At 36.9% G+C, this 21,286-nt stretch overlaps 1 protein-coding gene across 1 annotated transcript; it reads right to left on the bottom strand.

The window, feature by feature from the left end:
- Positions 1-1,099: 1,099 nt before the first annotated feature.
- On the bottom strand, positions 1,100-15,961 carry LOC108704780 (vomeronasal type-2 receptor 26). The gene is made up of 6 exons (XM_018241452.2): positions 15,903-15,961; positions 10,104-10,395; positions 8,774-9,538; positions 6,549-6,776; positions 3,855-3,978; positions 1,100-2,004 (listed from the first exon to the last, which is right to left on the bottom strand). The coding sequence occupies exons 1-6, from the start codon at positions 15,959-15,961 to the stop codon at positions 1,100-1,102; spliced, it is 2,373 nt and encodes a 790-aa protein (XP_018096941.1).
- Between the last annotated feature and the right edge of the window lie 5,325 nt (positions 15,962-21,286).

The following is a 21,286-nucleotide window of genomic DNA, read 5'->3' as shown; positions in this document are numbered from 1 at the left end:
TCTTCTACAACACATCAGTTCTGTACTAGTGTCCTGTTCTATAATATTTGTATATATTAAATATGATAACAACTAATATATGACTTCAATCTAAAACCCTGATATCCACAGGTACATGTGTTTCCACCAGCTTTATATGCATGGTTTGGTATTGTAAGATACAGATGCAGCCTCTTTGGTTTGTCTGTTTGACACAGAAAAACTAAACACAGATATCCCATTTATCTCATTTAACACAGAAAACTGTGCCAGAACATCCCATATAATTAAAGCATTCACCATTGTGAACAATGGTGCTTTGGTATGCTAATGAAAGGGTTAGATGCATTAAATGAGTTAAGATGACTTTAGATAACACAGTTTCTTCAATTAACCCTGAGTCATGACGCATTTAACTCACAAATCCAAGTGGCTTCATCTGTACCTTTACGGAATTCCTTTAAGTGATCCCTTTAAGGATTTGCTTGTGGTTAGGGATACTGATATAGTTGCAAATAGCAAATGTTTTCTCAAAGTTTTAGGAAGTGCCAAGAAATGGGGCATGAAACGCATCAATAGTTGTTTATTGCATTGAAATAGTTGTTTATTGCACTGAGCAAATGCTGACCATTTTTAAAGGATTTAAATAAATTAAAGAAATTAATATTTTAATATGATCCTGGAGAGAATGTGCTGTAATGGAAGTCCTTTTTTATAAGACTTTAAGGAACAAAATACTAGAAAATGCCCTAGTAGTATGTATAAAGTAGAGGAAATATTACAGACTCTTTACATCTTTGCTAGCATAGTAACCAGCCACAGGAGGCTTAGCCTCTCCAAGACTTCATTAGAATCCATCCATGATCATTCATTCTGCCTGCTTGACCCATCCTCCTCTTCCTCCTATCTTTGACCACCCTAATATGGTGATAATTCCTGAGTTCCCTTAGCAAGCTGCATTAATAGGTACATACACAAACATATTTTTTTATCTGTATCCAAGATCTTGTGAGACTGTCCTAGTTTGCTTTGAAATATATCAGCAAATGGAGAGCCTAAAGATTATAGATTATTACATATAAAATGGTACCAAATAAGTCATGTTTGCTGATACAGTCCTCTATTTATTATTCCCCAGTAAATATTGCTTTCTATTCCTATTTGGCTTAAATATAATAATGTAACATTTGGGTAGAAATATACAGAAGAGAAGGCCACAGCTTGAAGAGATAATGGCAAATATTTCCACTGCCACCATGTATTTGCCTTTGGTGCTCAGATAGGCCGGGATCATTGTGATCCAAACACTGCAGAAGAGCAACATGCTGAAAGTGATGTACTTGGCCTCATTAAAACTGTCCGGTAATGTCCGAGCCAAGAAAGCTACAATGAAACTCACAGATGCCAACAATCCCATGTAGGAGAGGACAATATAGAAGGCAATGACCGAGCCCTCATTGCACTGAATGATGATTTTTCCAGGTTCAGACAGAATGTTGTGCTCCATGAATGGTGGAGAAATGGTCAGCCAGATAGAACTAATTAGAAACTGAATGAATGAACAAACAACAACAATACAATGAGCCAGTTGTACTTTCAACCAGTTTCTCCAGAGACTGTCAGGCTTGGTGGCTTTGAAAGCAATACAAACCATAATTGTTTTTGCCAGGACAGAAGATATAGCTATGGAGAAACTGATCCCAAAAGAGGTTTGTCGGAGGATGCAGGTTATATCAGATGGGCAACCAAGGAACAAAAACACAGAGAGGAAGCTCAGCTTGATGGAGAAAAGGAGAATAAAGCTCAGATTGCGATTGTTGGCCTTCACTAATGGAGTGTCTCGGAATGAAATAAAAATTCCTATTTTAACTGTAACAAATAAAATAGACACCACAGAGAGGACAGTAAAGACCAGAGTTAGGGAATCATCTTTGTATGAGAGGAACTCTGTTTCCTTCTCAATACACATAGTTTTCTTAATATTTGGCCATTCATAGATGGGACATTTTAGACAATTTTCCATATCTGCAAAGAATAAATCTGTTGTCAAAGTTAGGAATATGGTAACATTACCTTTAAACATGACATTTTACAGTACGAGGTTAGGTTAAGATTAGGGCTGAACGACATTTTACCATATCATATTAAAAATTACAGGTTCTGTCAATACTTTTATTCAGGCTTTCTAATCCCACATAACCTCCTCTACAAACACCACTGCCTCACCCAATTATCACTTCTAAAGCATTGCACAACAAATTAGCAAATAGTTTTGATTTAAAATTTCAGATAATTAACAATTTGAAATAAGTAACTCTATATGGGCGATTAAGTGAAGATCATTCGGGTAACAAAACATTTGTATGTGCCCAATAACAAATTGAACAAAGCAGAAACAAAACTTTGTATTTTAACATCCTGTATATATTAATTTAAACAAAGTAAATTGTTTCAGTTATCGGGTAAGACCAGTCTTAAAATGTTTCTAGTACTCTAATAATGGACTATGGCTAGTGATGAGTGATTTTTTATTGCCATGCATCATTTCATATCAAAATTCCATATTCTGACATTGGTGGATTTTTTTTCGCAAAACTGCAACAAAAATTCACTGCAAAAAATACTCCCATTGATTTTGATGCAATTGCAGTGAGAAAAAAGTTGCCCCTAGACTCTGATATATTTTGCTACAAAAAAGTATATCATATGAGTTAACTTATGCAGATGGTCAATTTGACTGATAATCCAAAATTACACAAAAGGACTAAATGGCACATGAGCATATGGCTCCCTGATGAGGGCAAGCCATGATTATTTTGGGCCACCTTAGTGAGATGCTACTCCTTCTGGTTTTGATGGATTCCCATGACAAATTCAGAGGTAATTTGCTTTCTTATCAACTGTGGTGATTTAAAGCTGATTGCTGTAACTGTAACTTGATTGATTGTTTTCCTCTGAGGAAGTCACATTTGATGATTAATCACGTTGGACTTTTCTTACTTAGAAGACTGACGTGATGATTTTCTTATCATGTGCCAATTAAGTGTAATTTATGGAATAAAAATATTTAAATGTGTGTTACCCTAGGGGAGCACACCCTTCTTTTTATTTGTATTCAAAATCATATATTTGTAAACCTTCTACATGAACGTATTCAAGACAAAGATAGAAATGGAATTGCTAAGCACTGATCTACTGATGATGGATAATTTATTGAAATATGTGCTGCTTTCCTGATAATACAACACAACTGACACATAGTAAAGATTCTCCACACCGAATCCTCAGCCTTAAGGTAATATTTATATTATAAAGAGGTGGCAGGTTATTTGATATCAATTTATTGATTGATTAATAAATAATTAGTTTGCTGTGGCTGGCCAGCCAACAATAAAACATACAACCATAAATTATTCCTCAGATTCCTATTGCCTTAAAAACACATGATCAATTCATATTAATGTTTCTTCTTAAAAGACATAGGACTCCTAAGGATTTCTATCTGGAGTTGCAAATATTTGGAAAGAGTTTGGCTCATTTTTTTGCCACATTTAAACCATGGCCATCACACTATTACTTATGTAATTTTCATTGTAACCGTAAATATTTTAAATATTGTAAATAAGTATTTATGGCATTAGAAAACAAGCTCACAGGCACATCAGGCCTCTCCTTAGATTACTGGTTCTGCAGCTGTATAAGGGGACAGCGCCCCATAGGTATCCAGAAAACAATATATGACCAGCACACGAATATGTTGCAAAGTGAGGAAGAGTCTTTTGTTTATCTCAATAAACACAGTGACTTGCCCCCACTTTGCAGCATATCTGTGTTCCATCTGTTTATTGTTTTCTCTTTACAACATGACTAGTTACCAGTTAAGTTGGAGATCTCCCCCTCTGAGCATCTGGCACAGTCATAGCAGCAGGGCGGCGCTCTTTCCCTTGTGACTTTTCTGTAGCCGGGAGGACATTTTGGAGAACACTGGGACTTTAGAATCTACAAATCAGAATACAAATAGTGTTACCTGTATTATTGAGTATTCAGTTCTTTGTATTTAAACATTCAAAAAGTAGGTTCAGGGGTTCATTTTAATTTTTGTTCATCAAGTTTAAACTTAAAAACATTTTACTCCTTAACACCTTAAACATTTGGAATTACATGCTTCCAATCACAATGGCTTCACCGAACTTATAGTATTTAGGTAGCTGTTAACTAAAATTCATTTTGGTTTTGAAAATATGATGAAGTTACAATGGTACAATGAATCATATTTCTGCAAGTTACATAATTGGAAATGTTAATAAGTTGCTAGGGTAATGATAGCAGCAGTCCTGTATAGTGAAGGCTACACACATTGGGGTGAGTAAGCAATCACGCAGTAAACATGGATTAGCTCCATACAACTTTACATTTCCTGCTCTATGCAAATTGACCTGAGCAGAAGATCCCTAGCGAAGTTTTGCTACACAGAAGTTCTAGCGTATCTTCACTATCAAATTCTTGTATTGCCGAAGTAACACTAGCGAAAAGTCGCCAGCACTCGGTGCCCGCGACGAAACTCCGCATTTTAGTGAATTAGCATAGTCTGAGAGAATTTTCGCCTTACAAAGTGTTGTGCTGGGTGCAAAGTGAACGCTGGCGACTTTTCGCCGGTTAGTATATCCGCCCCTCTGTAATTTGGAGCTTTCTGGATGATGGATCCCATACCTGTACAACTATGACTGGATGACAGGCACAGGTCTGACAACAAGTGGGAGATAAGATTTTCTCAAGTAATAGTTTTTAGTCAATTTTAATACATTTCTTTTTACTTTAAAATGTATCTTTACTAATGATTTGTAGTTTACTAGTTTGGGTTAATAATAAATTGTTACTGATCTTATATTTGTGAAAAAGTATGCATTCAGTAGAACACACATGAAGTAGTAACTAACCATGAGGCATGCACATTTATATGTTTTTACTTTTAAAGGGATGTCCTAGCTGTCCTACAGTATATTTTCCATACAGTGTATCATATCTAATACAACTCCTTTGGACTTGCTGGTAGTTTAAAGGGAGTAAGAAGTAAAAGTGTTTAAAATACATGTCAGACTTCAGTATAAAAATAAAAACTGGGTAAATAGACTGTGCAAAAAAAAAAAATCTAATATAGTTAGTTAGCCAAAAATGTAATATATAAAGGCTGGAGTGACTGGATGTGTAACATAATAGCCAGAACACTACTTCCTGCTTTTCATGTCTCGTATTGGTTATCAGTAAGTAACCAATCAGAATAGAGGGGGGCACATGGGTCATAGCTATTTGCTTTTGAATATGTCACTAAGGATCAATTGCAAACTCACTGAACAATTATGTCCCATGTGGCCCCCCTTAAAGCCGCTGACAAAACTGAGAGTTAGAGATGTGCAAAGCAGGAAGTTGGATTCTCTTCTGGTAGACATCCAGTCAATCCAACCATTATACATTACATTTTTGTCTGACTAATTATATTAGAAACAGTTTGCACAGCCTATCTATTTTCCCAGTTTTTACTTTTACAATGAACTGTTCATTTAAAATATACATTTTTCAGAACTTCTCTCCTAGAAACCTTCATCGTTATGTACTTGAAATGAAACCAAAAAAGAAGTGTGTCCATATGAAAGAAATTCATGGCATTTGTTATAAAACCAACAAAAAAGCTATAAACGGTGTAAAATATGTAATCAGAGTCTCTTTTAGTTAAATGCACATTAAGAAGCCTCTATATTTATGTGACCATTTGTCCTTAATTTCTATTGAGTTAGGGTTCCTAACTTCCTTACAATCATTTGCTACAAGTCTGGTGCTCTGATTGGCACAACTCACCACAAAAATTGGAATTATTTCCATGTTAAGTGTGACAGTAGCTCCAGGGTTCCCCAGCACTTATAGGGGCACTTACATATGAGCTGAAGAGGCAAAACAGAGGAAATGGCACCTATACAGAAATGAAATGTAAAAGATGATTTGACTGATTAGATAAGGAGCCAATTGTATACAAATTGCCATTCCAGTGTTCAGAATTACAAATGTATATGAGGTAATGGCACAACTATCATTGTGTCAGGAGCACTCCCAGCACTTTGTCACTGCCAGGTTCAAAATGGTGACAGTCATGGTTGTGGCATCATTATATCATCATGTGAGCCCTTAAAATCAGAGAACCTTGAAATTCAGTAAACATAGATACCAAGATAGATGCCAAGATAGATGCCTGATCTTAATTATAAGTTCCTGTAGTTCACTTATTTATAGTCTGTAACGTTTTATCATTAGTTACTCATGCAGTTTCAATACAATATCATTGTGGAGGAAATGTGATGTTGCTGATGAGTAATTTTATAACAATTTCAATTTAATCAGCTATAATGCTGATGATGTCATTTTCCATTAATTTTGCATGAAGAATGGCATCCAAACACCTTAGTTGATGGGACCCCTAGTTGGTTGAGTTTCTGTTTCTTTTTAGCATAATACAGTAATACATTTGCTCTTCAAAATGTTTTTCTTTAATCCTAAACAGCATATGAAATTGTTCCTACCTGGTTATTGGTGTTTTTCTTCCAAAATATGTTTTGGATATCGATCTTTAGAGAACTTCCAGAATCTGACCAAAGATATTCACCGACTGGTATTTGTTTGATTTTTGAGTTGAAATAAATAGGCCAAGTTACAATTCTGTACTTCACAGGAGATTTGTTGAGCTCATTGAAATTAATTTCTGTTCCACAAGGTTCAGTGAAGCGCACATTTCTTAGATATCGGTGTAACTGTACAATAAGATTATTACTGTTAACACCTATTTATAAACCACCAACATAATCCACAGTTTGGAACAAGAATGTTATAGAACAAACATACAAATACATTGAAGTGGGTACAGCTCATTAGAGCTTACAGTTAATAAACTATACTGAGATATATAAGATGTGAATTAATATTCTCTCTACAATGGAGTGTGACAGGATAGAACAAGAATGAGATTCTCATGAATGAAGCTTTGTGCACTTACGTCTGAGATTGTGTGAAGAATTGTAATACCTTTTTAATGTGCGTTGTGCACATTACAGTAGATATAAATAAAAATATTATGATGTTTGGGTTCTCTGATCCTTTTAATATCTGTGGAAATTACAGATCTCATTTACTGCTGAGATAGTTCTCATCCTCACAGGCCAAACATAGACTTGATTCAGTTTTCCTGTTTGGTTTATTTAACTCATGGAATAACAATAATCATACATTTTTCTTGATTAAAACAAGGAAAACATATGTGTGTACATGTGCATTTATTTTTGTTTTGTTTTCTCAAATGACAGAAGTGGCAAAACGTTTTTTTTTTATAAGAAGAAACAGTAACTCAGTGTAACTTCAAGCAGGTATGTGCCTGTGTTTGAGAGCCGGGCCAGACCAAGCAGGCACCCTAGGTAACCTGCCTGGCCACAGCACTGGCAGAGTTGTGTGCATGAGCAAGTTGGCGCACATCGGCGTGCACAGAAGAGCAAACCGGCATGCACACCTGCGCGGAAGCGCAAATTGGAGTCTGCACATTTGCGGTAGCGCACGAAGATGCCAAAATGCCACACATAGTCGGGAGAGAGGGGATTGGAGTGTGCGCATGCGTGGTAGCGCACGAAGATGATGAAATGCCACACTAAGTTGGGGAGAGAGGGGACTGGACATGGGTAAGGCGACGGAGCAGGTATGTGCCTGGCGCCCCCCCCAGCTTTGTGCCCTAGACATGTGCCTACTCTGCCTACCCCTAGTTCCGACACTGCTGTGTTTTATTTACCGCAGGATTGTCCATAAGATGGGGCACTTGTTTAAGTCAATACAATATACAAATATGAAACATTTGAAATGATTCAAAGACCAACCTACTAAAACCAATATGGACTGGTTCACCAGCAATCTGAATATCAATAAGCCACACGTGTGATCATGCTTAATGGATGCACACTTTGTGTATATTGATACCAGTCATTATAGGTACTTGTGCCTAAAGGTGCTTCTTATACCTCTGTGTAGTTGTGCTAAGCATTAATGTGTCAACAAGTCTTCTCTGAAGAATAACATACAAGCAAGTCTATTGACACCAGGGAACACTGGGGCTGTAACAACTCTAAGCATGGAGGTAATGCCAAGATTTCCACAATCTAAGATTTCTAAGATAATATGCACACACATGCCAAAATAATTACATATTCATGGTATTTTAACACTGGAAATGGAGTAATTCCCAAACTGTGTCCTATACACAAAAACACCACAGACAAAATTGCATTCAATTTGCATATATGCATAATGAAGTAAATGTGCCAGACAACACACTAAAAAACTCATTATGTCCTATGGGAAAAAGAGAAGACGATTTTTATCCAAAATATGCACTTTGCACATGGTGATGCATTTGAAAATAACTATTTTCCTTTTTGAAAGTGTCCGAGCCTCTGTTGGTTCCACTCAATCCAGTAAAGTAAAATACCCCACTCATTATCTTTTATGTTTCTCCTCTGCTTTCTAAGCTGCACCAACTTGCATAGACTTTCTGGTCACAGAGAGATCACCCCAAGCCCAACCCCTTTTTCACAGACGAGGACCAATGAGTCCCAACATCTGTACTGGCTTATCAATAAATTAATTAATAAAGCGCTTGTTTTATTTACCATTTGTTCTGCCTCATAGAGCATTTTTTGACCTTATTGCAATTATTTTTAGAAAATGTCATAGAAATGTGTTTCTGATTTTTATGAATCATATTTGTTACCTGTTTTCTGTGAATGTATTTGTGGATATCTTTATTATAGGATTTTCCAGATGAGGAGAGCATGAGATGTTCTGCATGTGCCAATCCGGTTGCTGCTCTGTACACTTGGTAATTAGGATTGTGTGACCAAAATGGTATTTTTAAACTAGAACAATTATAAAAAACTGTTCCATAAACCTGCTGAAATAAATCATCCTTCTCTTTATCATGTGTCACACATCTATATGAAAATAAAAATAGGTCTTTAAATAAAATGTCTTCTTTAACAGTCAATTCATAGGGTATGGATTCATTTCTCTCATAACACCAGTTGTTTTCATTATAGAAAAGGAGACTGCCATTAAATAGCAGGTAGGAATAAATGTGCAGCCACGTTTGTGGAATGACCAGAGTCTTGTCTTTTATCATTGTCTCTACAAGGGAAATTAAAGATTCAGTAGGAAAAAGCCTCCCACACAAGACAACAATCTCTGCAGTAGATGTTTGTATCCTTTCTAATGTTCTTATATTTGTGTTTGTATCTTCAGTTAGAGTCCCAATGAAGTCAACACATGCTCCATGTTTATTGATCTCATTCCTGAGGTTCTTACTCTCTCTCTCTCCATGGTCATCACCAGGTGCCAGAATGACCACCCAGGTCCAACCCAGACGTTCCACCAGTTCTGCTATAGCAATGTGCTGAACATCATCATTTAGTCCTGTACTAAAATGGTATGGATATAGTGTTCTGTCATTCAGTACTGGGTCTGTGGCCCCATAACTGATCTGAAACATAGGAACATGGCTTTAAAATATTACAGAGACAAATATAAAGAAAAGCCAATTTTGAAAAATTAACAAAATATACCTAATTCTCTTAATCTATTGTGAATAATGACCTGATATTTCTATATAATATGAGGCAGTATGGTGCCTGTGTGGGTAGCGAACCCCCCCCCGAAAACAATAATAAATAGTCTTTCTAAAAACAATGCTAATTGTTTATTGTAATTAAAAGGACTAAGCAACTGTCAACCCATTTGTATCCCATACTTCATGAATACTTAACTTTGAAGTGATTCAGACATTAAAATGGTGGAAAATTTTTAACTTTTTCACAAAAGTATAAAGCCCCAAGAGCTTAAGAAAAACCATGGGAGTTGAAACACCTTGAATAACCAATTTGACTGAACTGTGCCCCCATATCTGTAAACTACAACATCAGGAAAGCAAATTAAATCAAGCAGCTCCAGGCAGTATTTTTAAACTGCAATGTGTTTATTTAGCAGTGTTGCTAGTGAAAATACTGGAGTACATGTAATTAACAATACTATCTAATAAGTTATCTTACCTGTGAGAATCCATATGAGCTCAGAAATTGTGCTAATGGCAAGGTTGTAACAAGTGACCGATCTGCAATAAAACCAATAACTTTTCCATAGTCTCCACAGGAGTAATTAGGAACCATTTCCCCTGGACCTGATAATATCTGCAGTATATTACGTATAGCAAGACTTGGCTCCATACATGAATCATATACTTGATATCCCACAGTGATGTTGGGCAGCAGATCAGGGTTCTTGTTGATATCATCAATGGCCAACAACAAGGAAATTATGTCCTGGTAGTAATTGGGATTAGGACTGGGAAAATATTGTGTTTGTTAATGTGGAATTATGTAGAAAGAATTTCCAAACTGTGCCAAATTATCTACTGATTAACTGTAAACCCCAATAATGACCTTGGGAAGACTAGTGACTAGCAATTCCATTTAAATGATTAAAGCCACCTACAATCTTGATGATTTATTAAAATTTTCAATTACATGAAAATGTTGTACATGTAGAATTCCTCGTGAAATTCATTTGTAAACAGGAAAGTTTTATTTGATTTGTTGATAAATTAGCATTGCTGATTAAACTATATTTTAAATATGTTAAACAAAAAAAAGTTAAATAAAGGGGGATCAACAATTACATTGTAACCGAGTACCTCCAAAAACGTATTTAAATTCTTTTTAGGAGAAAGAAGGATAAATATGTTGAGAACACAGAACCTGCTGTTAAGAGATTAGATAGGTGTGGATTGAAATGCATATCTGGTTTATTTAGAAGTGGAAGAATTAAATGTTCTTTAAAAGCTGTATATCAAGCAAGTAACTCATGGGTAAATAAAATAAACATCCTGTAGCTCTTGAGTTTTATACTTTATGGATCTTTTAATTGAACATAGAATAGAACATGGTGCCCCGATAGCCAAGGTTTATTGACAATATATTCCTGTTACGATAGGGGCCTTTATCAGACCTTCAGGCATTTATGGATACGCAATAGTTATAATATATTATTTATATGCATATATGAAAAGATACAGACAATTAAAAAACAGAAAATGAATTTGTTGAATAATTCCAGAAGAGTTATATGGGAAGTCTACATCAACCAGTTCTATTCTGTGGGCAGGTAGTATACATATATGTACAGACTTATCTATACATTCACATATATAAACTATATACCAAGACCTGTGCTATAAATGTAGATCAAGAAATCATCCAAGCACATCTTAAAGGGGTTAATAGAATCTGCCCACAAAACATAATCCGTCAGGGCATTCCATAATCTCACTGATTCTGTGCAGAGGAAACTTTTCAAGCTGAAAGAGGAAATGTCCTTCTCAAACCATCCTCAACTCATTCACCTACATGAACTATTTTAAGATATCAGATTTTAAGGAAAACAGTAAAATATCAACTTAGCAAGTCTGTGGAGGCAACTTCGTCACATACAGTCTGAGATATGATGGACTCAAACCCAAACCACAGCACTAACCTTGAAGAAACTAGGAGAGAAACTTCAGAATCTAAATTATGATGATATATGTATTTTCTAATGTGATTCTTCCTTAATGATGTTGATTAGTGCCTTAGAGTGAAAACTCCCATCTTATTCATAATAAATGGCTTATCAAAGCCACACCCAAAAAACTATTGATATTCAAATTCTATAAACTAATTAACAGTCCCTTTACTACCCAAGGATATTAACACTCATATTTGCAAAAATGGGAAGATATTAATTGGAAAGGGAATTACAAGGAAGGATTCAAATCTGGTGCAATGGAAGGGTGGTCACTTTAACCTAACAAAAAGAATACGCATTGTGGGGGTTCACTCGCTGGTAGGCTGCAAAAGAGGCAACTTTACACACCAGGATCAGATTTAGGGCTTCCTGCCCGCATTTATTTTTCAGCGGTTCAAAAACTTCCACTCGCAGGTGGAAGGTAACCTTCTGATTAATACAAAATAAATGCTTTGCTTTCCTTCTCACTAAGCAATCCAGCAGTCTTTCTCTCACACACATTCAGCAATGCTGCTCAACATCAGGTGTATTAAATAGGCCTAAGGCCTTTTGAAAAACCTGGCCTACGGATTTGGGAATCCGTCCCTCCCTACTCTTGCGGATTCCCAGTAAGACCAGTCCCGGATGATCAATTACAAAAACCTTGCAGAGAGACATAGTGTTTCTCTGCTAACAGCACTACTGGTCTCACCTCAGTAACAATATCTGAGAATCCGTGGCCCAACATACATTCCATCAATCACTTTTCCCCAGGAAACTGGGGACCTTTTTGTCACCATACCACAGCATGTCTAAAAATACTAATGCTTGGGTGCATCACCACAGTCAGATAGATTATGTTATTTCAAGATATTTCACAAGCATGTTGACTATACAAAACATTTAAAAAGTAATGCTTATTACATCTGTTTCATTATTCTCTTTTCTAAAATTAACAAAAAATGTAAGGGCGTGATTTACTAATATTTTTCCAACAAATTGTATTTTTTCTCTAAATTTATTAAGTGTAGAAACTATGGCAACTCTAACACTAAACTTCACTAAGTAAAAGTAGTCAAGGTCCCATAGAATTTAATGGGAGCTGGCCAGATCCTTTTGGACCTTTTGTTTGTCCATTCAGACTTTTAGAGGATTTTTTACTAGTAATTATCTCATGCTCAACTTTTAAGAGGTTTTAGAGACATTTGTATGTTTTAGTGCATCATTCAGCATTTTTTTGCCATTCATATGGATATTTTAATAACTTTCATGGCATTTTTGGTTTAGAGACATATTGGGTTATGTAATGAAAGGCACTAAGTTTGCACAGGAGCAGTTGCCCATTACAACTAATCAGCAGGTACAATTTAATAGCCACCTGTTTAAAAGCAAACATCTTATTGGTTGCTATGGGCTACTGCTCCTGGGCAAACTTAGTGCCTTTTATTACATATACTGGATAGATTTTATTTGTGGTTTCAAAAAGCTCCAATATCACTAAAATTCAACCTCAAATAAATAGGCCTTCACATTACAAAAATATTGCATTGGGTGAGGCCACATTGGCATTTAAATGCAGTCCTTGCCTAGTGGGCAAAAGAGGGCAACTGCTTATCTGATTGTTAGCTCCTGGGCCAATGATCAGACTAGCCTAATTTAGTCCATATTGGCTACAGATTAACTTGTTTGGTGATCATGCTAAATCTTTAAAGGAGAAGGAAAGTCTAAATCCATGTAACTGACTGGGGGAATACTTGATGTTACCCTGGTATAAGTTTTAAAAATGTCTATGTATAACATTACTGCACAGCTCAGCGCATGTAGTGCTTTTCAAAGAGCTCCACATGACAGAGAAATGTGCTAAAACTACTTTAAATAAAATAAATATATTAAAATAATAAACACACACACACACACATATATATATATATCTTGTGGAATACAGATGAACTTTTACCTTATACAGAGAGGAATATATTTTCCAGTGATATCTGGTATATAATACACCATCCTGTGTACAGATTGGACTCCTCCAATGATGATGTCTCCATTCTGAAAGTATTTGTATTCATACTTAGGCTTGGTGAGGTGAATACGACACTGTAAGTCTGACCCACTCAGCTCAGTACTGCAGGGTGTTACCCATATCACTGCCAGGCAGAATATCACTCTCAGTTGAACCAATGAAAGATCTCTGGTTATAGACCATGAAACACTTCTCATTTCTTTTGTACAGAGACACAATCATTACATTTTTTCTCAAGTACTGATACATCTATTGCTCTTATCTTTGAGAGTGGACTGTACATCAGTCTCCTTATATATATTCTCTGTCTGGTGATATTTCTCTTGAGCTCTATGTAGAACCTGCAATTAAACTATTCCTAACCCCCCACATGTCCATTTATGTTTCCTACAAATAAACTCTGTAGTTGTCTCATTTTGATATATTATTAAAATTTTCTATTTTATTTCCTAACTATAATAAATATCAATTTCTGAAACAGACTTTTATTACATTATTTTATTCTTAACTTATAAAACATCCAGTACTAAAGTAATTTCTATTGTTAAGAGAACACATGATATGGAAAAATAATTATACTAAAAATGAAGTGATATACCAAAATCTGAAAAAGTTTTTAATCATGAAAATTAAATCTACAGATAATGTGCATCTTCTCTATAATGTCCATGCAAATCATACTTGTGTATCAGTGACGTTACATTTACTTTCATCCATGTTACTGCCTCTCAGTACCCATTTCTCTTTATTATTATTATTACTACATTATTTTACAATGTGATATGATGCTATTGATCTATTGGTGCCTGTAAAGTGCCCACAGGTAGGGATGTAGCGAACCGCCGCCGATGTGTTCGCGAACGCCGTTCGCGAACACCGGCATAATTTGCGAACTGTTCGCGAACTGTTCGCGAACTTCGATCATCCGAAAATCGTTCGATTCGAACGATCGAAGGATTTTAATCGTTCGATCGAACGATTTTCGTTCGAATCGAACGAAAATCGTTCGATTTTAGCGATCGAATGGTCGAATGGGCGACCGATTTTGACGCGAACGCCTATTGGCGAACGTCGCGCGACGTTCGCGAACTTGCGGCGGACGCGAACAGTCGAAGTTCGCGCGAACTAGTTCGCCGGCGAACAGTTCGCTACATCCCTACCCACAGGGAATAAGGGAGCAGTCTATGCAACAAGTCGTTCAAGAGTCTACAACTCCCATTTGTAATAAAAGGCATCAAGCTTAATTTTAGAACCTCAAATCAGCTGTGCATCAAACCCCATTCATTTAATATACTCGCATGAACAGAAGGATTAAATCATCTGCATATTTGGATCAATTATTTTCTCTAATAACTTGTGGCTTTCTTTTTATTTCTCTAAAACTCTGAAAATTCAGGATTTATAAAGTGTAAAAACATTATACAAAATGTTAAACTTCCTATAGAAGTCAATGGGAGCTGCACTGATCCTATTTGTCGTTTTTTAGCAATTCAGGCAAGAAAAACTTGAATGTTTAGAGGTTTTCATACATTTTCGATCTTTCAGCATTTTATTTCATTTGTGCTTTATACTGTATATTCAGATATTTTAATAGACTACATGGCATTTGTGGTTTTAGAGAAAATATGTTTATTTGTGGTTTGAAAAACCTCTAAAATGAGAATGTTGATAAATCGGTCTCCCCTTTCTTCCCAAAAGTCTCCATTTAAATATCAATGGTAACAGCCTTATCTTGTTCCAATTTTTTTTATAGCAACTGGTAGTGATAAAGTTCCTTTGACTCAAATTGTAACTGTTGGGTTTTAATATACTGTATGTTGTGTATGAATAATAAACAATGAATAATAAGCTTTTTACAATTTGGGTATTGTGATTATGTGTGATCCTGGCTTTTTGTGTTTTTGTGGTTTCCAAATGTATTTACCAAGTGTGCTATATAGTTTTTCAGATGTGACATTTGTTCACTAGGAACTTTATGTTGTAAAATCATCTGTGTGGGGGGCTTCCCTTATGTTAGTTATTGTATTATGTGTAATATATTTAGTGTGTAATTTCAAATTCAAGGAATTTTTAATTTTATCTTTAATTCCATCTTTATAAAAGATCTCCTCACTGATTTCTCCAAGATCACACATAAAATGGGACCTACCACCCAGTCTCACAGTTTCCATGGTATATGTTCTAATGATGTATATCATCCAGGATTAAAAAAATTAACATTTTATTATTAACATTTTATTATGTGGGCTTGTGTATTGGGATTCACATCCCAAAACACAATCACCTGACACGTTTCATGCCTCTTTTTGTCACTTCATCAAAGGTAGAGTTATGACCCTCCATGTACCTTCATAACAGTGTACAAACATGATTAAAAACAGCCAATATAATCAAATACATGTTCACCACAGCATCTACTCAAAAATTGCACTCACCGTGTACCAGCATTAAGGGGTCGATTTATGATTGTTGAGCCTTTAGTTCAAGCCAAAAGTCTTAGTAGACTTTGTAGAAACAGTAAGGTGCAAAATGTGCGATAACAAAGCACCAAAAAACACAATCACAAATATTCTTGTACAATTTTTAAGGAACAAAATATGGCAAATTGTGCCCCAAATTGTACATTAATTGCAAGTTAATGAGCCCTATATTTTGTATTATAATACAAATGCGATCACATCCCTCTCTCAGGTTTTTATCATTTTTATCCTATTAATACATTTTACAAATCCAACACTTTAGCCATTTCAGTATATTTTTCATAAGAAGAGAAAAAGACTTTGAAACAAATGTAACCCTTAAAATTGAAGAGAAAAAAAATCTGAATTATCTAGGACCACCTGTTCACAGATTATGCCAAAGACTGAACTCTAAAGTGAACTCTAAAGTGGGAAAATGGAAAATGAGATATGTATCATGTAGGAAAAATGAGTTCGGCAAAAATGGTACAACATCCCAAAGTGCTATGTATTATTTCACAGTCCCCATCACACAACTAAAGATTTGAATAGCCATCTACAAGCTCTAAAGGAGAACTAACCCCCCCACAAAAGCCCCTATCCACAGCCATAAAATGAGCCCCCTCTCTGCTCCCTCCCCCACAGAGTCCATTTCAGTGAACAGTATCTCTCATAATTAAGCTGACTTATACAAGCAGAAATGCAGGGCAGAGACGATCAGTTGGGAGACATGGAGTTTGCTGGCGCATGTGCAGTTGAAGATACTCCAGGATTATCTTTATTTTTGCTTGTGCAGGTCAGCTTTACTATGAGAGACACTATTCATTGAAAAATACTCTGCAGGGGGGAGCAGAGAGGGGCTTGATTTGATGGCTGTGGATGGGGACTTTTGTCTTGGGGGTTTGATCTCCTTTAACAACTGTATCTAATTGGTAGGACATATATGTAGACTTTAGGAAAAAGAATAACCTAGAAAACTGCACCACCCCATTCGGTATTCCATGATTCCCACAAACAAAATTAAATTAAAACTTAACAGTTCAGTAAAATTTGCACTTTACTAAATTTGCAGAGTAACGACTGTTCACCAGAGTCAAAAGTCGCCTGCTGATAGAGTGTGAAGGAACACTAGCGACGGTCTCATTGCCAGCGAATTGTCCTCTATGTCTATGCGATGCCCCTGAGGCTGAGATTTCTGGCAAATTGTTGCTGCCCCACAGCAAATTATTTTTCAGGCCCCTATAATGTCTAGTTGATTTGTTTCACCAATATTTATTGAAATTGTATATGAATTGTATATTAGTTAGGCCCCTGGCGACGGTCACTTCACCCTTTAGTAAATCTGCCCCTAGTGTTTGTTGTTAATTCACTGAAGGGAAATGAAGAGTTAAAGATTGTCAGTTCCTTCAGTGGATCAGTCTGTGCCGGGAGTACTGGGAGTCCTCACTCTTTATACAGAAGAAATAGAAAAGGGAATTATATGTGTGTAACTCCCCAGGGGTCGCACTATTATCAGTTACTTTTGTCATAAAAATTACTTTTGTCATAACTTCTCCTGAAACTTTTCTTTAGAAAATAACAGTCTGGCAACTCCCGTGGGAACCGCTCCCCAAAGTCATTCCAACAGCAGCAGTGACTTACGGATCAGTTTCTCTGCACAATCCTGCAGGGACGGCCTGTAACACAGATGTAACACCTATTTGGGTTAATTCAGCAGCTAGTGCACTAGAGCATGGGTTACACGTGACTCTAACACTTCAGGTTAGGGCTTTCGCTATATGGAAGATTAAAGGTGTGGTGTAGTGTAACTACAACTCCCACAGGCTACTGTGCAATAACAAAAGACTTGGGCGCCAGGAGTTCTTGCAGTAAAACAGAACAAGGTTTATTACTGTGCACGAGGTAAGTGACATCAGGTTTGTACTCAGGCAGGAGTTGAGGCAACAGCATATAGAGAGGTCACACAGATCTGCAGGCAGCTCACCTAGAGCAGACACAGACATTTCTCACAGAGGAAAGGTCTCCATTAGGCATTTGCAGAATTCACACACATTCCCTCCTGGAAGTTGTCAGGAAGCAGCTTGTACCCTACAGTCCCTCTTCACTGAGGTCCCTGACTGGAGGCAACACACAGAGCCTCTGGGAAGCTCCTCCCTTACTGCAAATCCTTGTTGGAGCTTCAGCTGCTCTTTCTCTCTCACCTCTCTGCCTTTCTCTCCTAGAGAGACTATGACAAGTCTGCCCTAGTGCAACTATTCCTCATTCACGGGGTTACCTGCTCCCCGACTTGGACACATGACTTCTTCTGGCCTATTGCACTCAGTCCCCCTGAGCACATCCAGCTGGATCAGCCTCCAGAAGAGAAAGAGGAAGAGGCCACTCCCTACACTCACTATAGTGCAGTGTAGCAGGAAGTTGTCACACCTCGCCTGGCAGAAAACTCGAAGAAAAAGGTGGGGCCTTAAAGCTGCAAGGCAAATTAACCCATAGGGGCCCCTACACAGACTTTCTCATTCAGACGGAAAGTTCTTTGTCTTTCTTTCTAAATCAATCTCCTCATTGTGTTATGTGATACAGTAATTAAAGGGAATCTGTCGTCATTTAAAAATTTTTTTTTTTTTTTGCATTTTTATAAAAAACACACATCCATAAACACTGTCTGGCAAATAAAATGTTAATCCACAAATCCATGCATAAGTTATTTTAGTTTGTATTTTGTCATGGGGGCTTCCATTTTTGCTCATTACACATTCATCGTGTGCTGCTCTAACAGCAGGCGCAGCATTACCTGTGTGCTTGGAGGCAGCCCCTCTGTAATGAAAAGCCAGGTCCCTGCACTACCACATGAGAATCTAGCCCCTCCCCTCTCTGCCCATGTGATGTTTGGAGGAGAGAGGTCACATGGTTTGCAGGGAACCAATTCCTTTCACTTTCCTACGTCCTGCTCTACAGCTGCACTAGCTCCTCCCACAGACACTATCAAAGCTCCTCCCCTTCTGTAAGTTTGTTCTCTGCTTTCCTTTGGAGGGGGGAACTTTCTCTCCTTGTTGCCTTCCTAGTTAGTTTTACTGGTTACTAGATGAGCTAAAGGAGCTGTGAGTTCCCTCTGCTAATATCCACCTCACACACACTGCGCTCCTTTCCTGCCTGCAATACTTCTTTTTTACTTAACTACTTACTGCCTCCTTTCTCAACAGCTATTTTAACCCTTCCTAGACTTCCTCCTAAGTTTTCCTGGTTTTCAAGTATGTCCTCCTTATTTTATCCTTTTTTTCTATTCCCTGCCATCAGTCCTGGGAGTGGACTCCTGCGTTTCTGTAATTCATTTTTGTGTAAACAAATATAATAAACTATCTGTATAAAATATTTTTTCCAGTGCCCAAAATGAATTGTGTGTGTGTGTATATATATATATATATATTTATTTTTGAAACGTAAGTGGGGCAGTGATCACAGGACTATCTTATTTCAGTCCTTCTGAAGTGGTGTCAGTGGGAGCTTATCTTGATTCCTGCCTATTGTACAATTGCTCAGCAGACAAGGCTCTATTTACATTACAGCAGCTTGTAGGAGGGAGGGGTAATGACATCACTCCAACTTGCAGTGCAGCAGTAAAGTGTGCCTGAAGTTTATCAGAGCACAAGTCACATGACCTGAGGGCAGCTGGGAAATGTCAAAATGTCTAGCCCCATAGCAAATTTTAAAATTAGATATAAAAAAATCCATTTCTTGTTTTGAAAAACGGATTTCAATGCAGGATTCTGCTGTAGTAGCACTATTAACTGATACATTTTGTAAAAAACATGTTTTTCCACGACAGTATCCCTTTAACCAATCAGATCCAGCTAAAATCATTTATATTACACGTTACATCCACAAAGTACTGATATATGCATTAGCCCAATATTTCCCAAAATATAATGTGAGTATTAAACCAGCCGTGTCTATTTACTAATGTGAGTATTACCCCCAATGTTATGTGAGTGAGTATTAACCCAGTCCTGCCCAATACATAATGCGAGTATTACCCCAGCCCTGATGTTTTGAAAATGTTTCTTAAAGTCTCTGCTTCATTCAGTGTGTGCTTAATGCAAGGATTACATGTGGTAATCCATGGTAATCCAATTTTATTGATTGATTGTGTAGTTCTCACTGTAACACTACTGTTACCTTTAAAAAAAAAGAAAGCATTTACTTCAACATTAATGTATCAGAGTATCCAACAAACACATAGGGTAACAATGAAATTAATGCATATATGTGACTTAAATTATGAATAGAGATTAAATCTCTTCAATCAGTCTTGATGTAGATCACCTTGGCCTTCTTGTCAACCGTCTTGTTGAACATGGTTCCTCATTTTCCTGAGGCCCACCATCTCTCTTTGTGGGACTGAGACATCTGTGTCTTTTCCTATAGGAAATTGTTCAGTTTCTTGGAGTGGTGGAGTACACTCAGATGTTCCATTATTTGTCGAAGACATGCCCAATGGAAAGGGAACCATTGTGGGTTATGCTGTGGTGTCCATCACGGGTGGCTGTGCGCAGTGACCTGGTACAGAATGGGGTTGTATGTAGATGAGATTTTGTTATGTCTCTTTTGTAAGACAACCACAGTATCATCCTTTTGGGCAGAAGAATATTGAGCTTGGCGTCTTTGATCCGCATAGTGTTTCATTTTCTCTTTATTTTAGAAGTCTGTGTTTCTTATGTATGAGTCTCTTTGTGGTTGAGTACGTGTACCAGTAATCTCTAGAGTCAAGTGAAAGTTGGTCTGTTGAAGATAAGTTGTGCTGGAGATATATTAGTTGTTGAGTGGAGTGTGTTTCTGTAGTTATGCAAGAACATGTAAAGTGTCTGTTTTAGGGGGATTTGCTCCAGTTGGGCAGCTGGTCAATGCTACAGAATGGGTTAGACAGAGTGCTGGCAATTTCTTTCTGTGTTTTGTGTAAAAATGTTAGCCAAATATTGCTTATAGCTGCCATTCAGCATTTAAAACAGGGAATGATTTATAGGTGGGGCTTAAAAGCTCCTTGTTTTCTCACTAGAGCCTCTGAGTTAAGGATAATTGTTGGTCTTATGAGTCACACTGTTTGCTGGGGGACTTTAAATGCACTACATACATAGAATGCTAATGGACAGTTTAGTTCTCATGTACAATGAGGAGCCTTAATGTGACACGTGAGCTTACATATTTTGGCCAAAGAGTG

Source organism: Xenopus laevis, chromosome 1L, assembly GCF_017654675.1.
Source record: "Xenopus laevis strain J_2021 chromosome 1L, Xenopus_laevis_v10.1, whole genome shotgun sequence".
Classification (NCBI taxonomy): domain Eukaryota; kingdom Metazoa; phylum Chordata; class Amphibia; order Anura; family Pipidae; genus Xenopus; species Xenopus laevis.
This window is presented reverse-complemented; position numbering and strand designations above follow the sequence as displayed.

Bases quoted from the DNA above. Each gene is read 5' to 3' on its own strand.
- LOC108704780 (XM_018241452.2), bottom strand. From the start codon at position 15,961: ATGGAGGGTCATAACTCTACCTTTGATGAAGTGACAAAAAGAGGCATG. The intron at 10,396-15,902 runs GTGATTGTGTTT...ATATTTTCCCAG, and splicing joins AGAGGCATGAAACGTGTCAG to TCCTAATCCCAATTACTACC. The intron at 9,539-10,103 runs GTAAGATAACTT...CCTATGTTTCAG, and splicing joins GCTCATATGGATTCTCACAG to ATCAGTTATGGGGCCACAGA.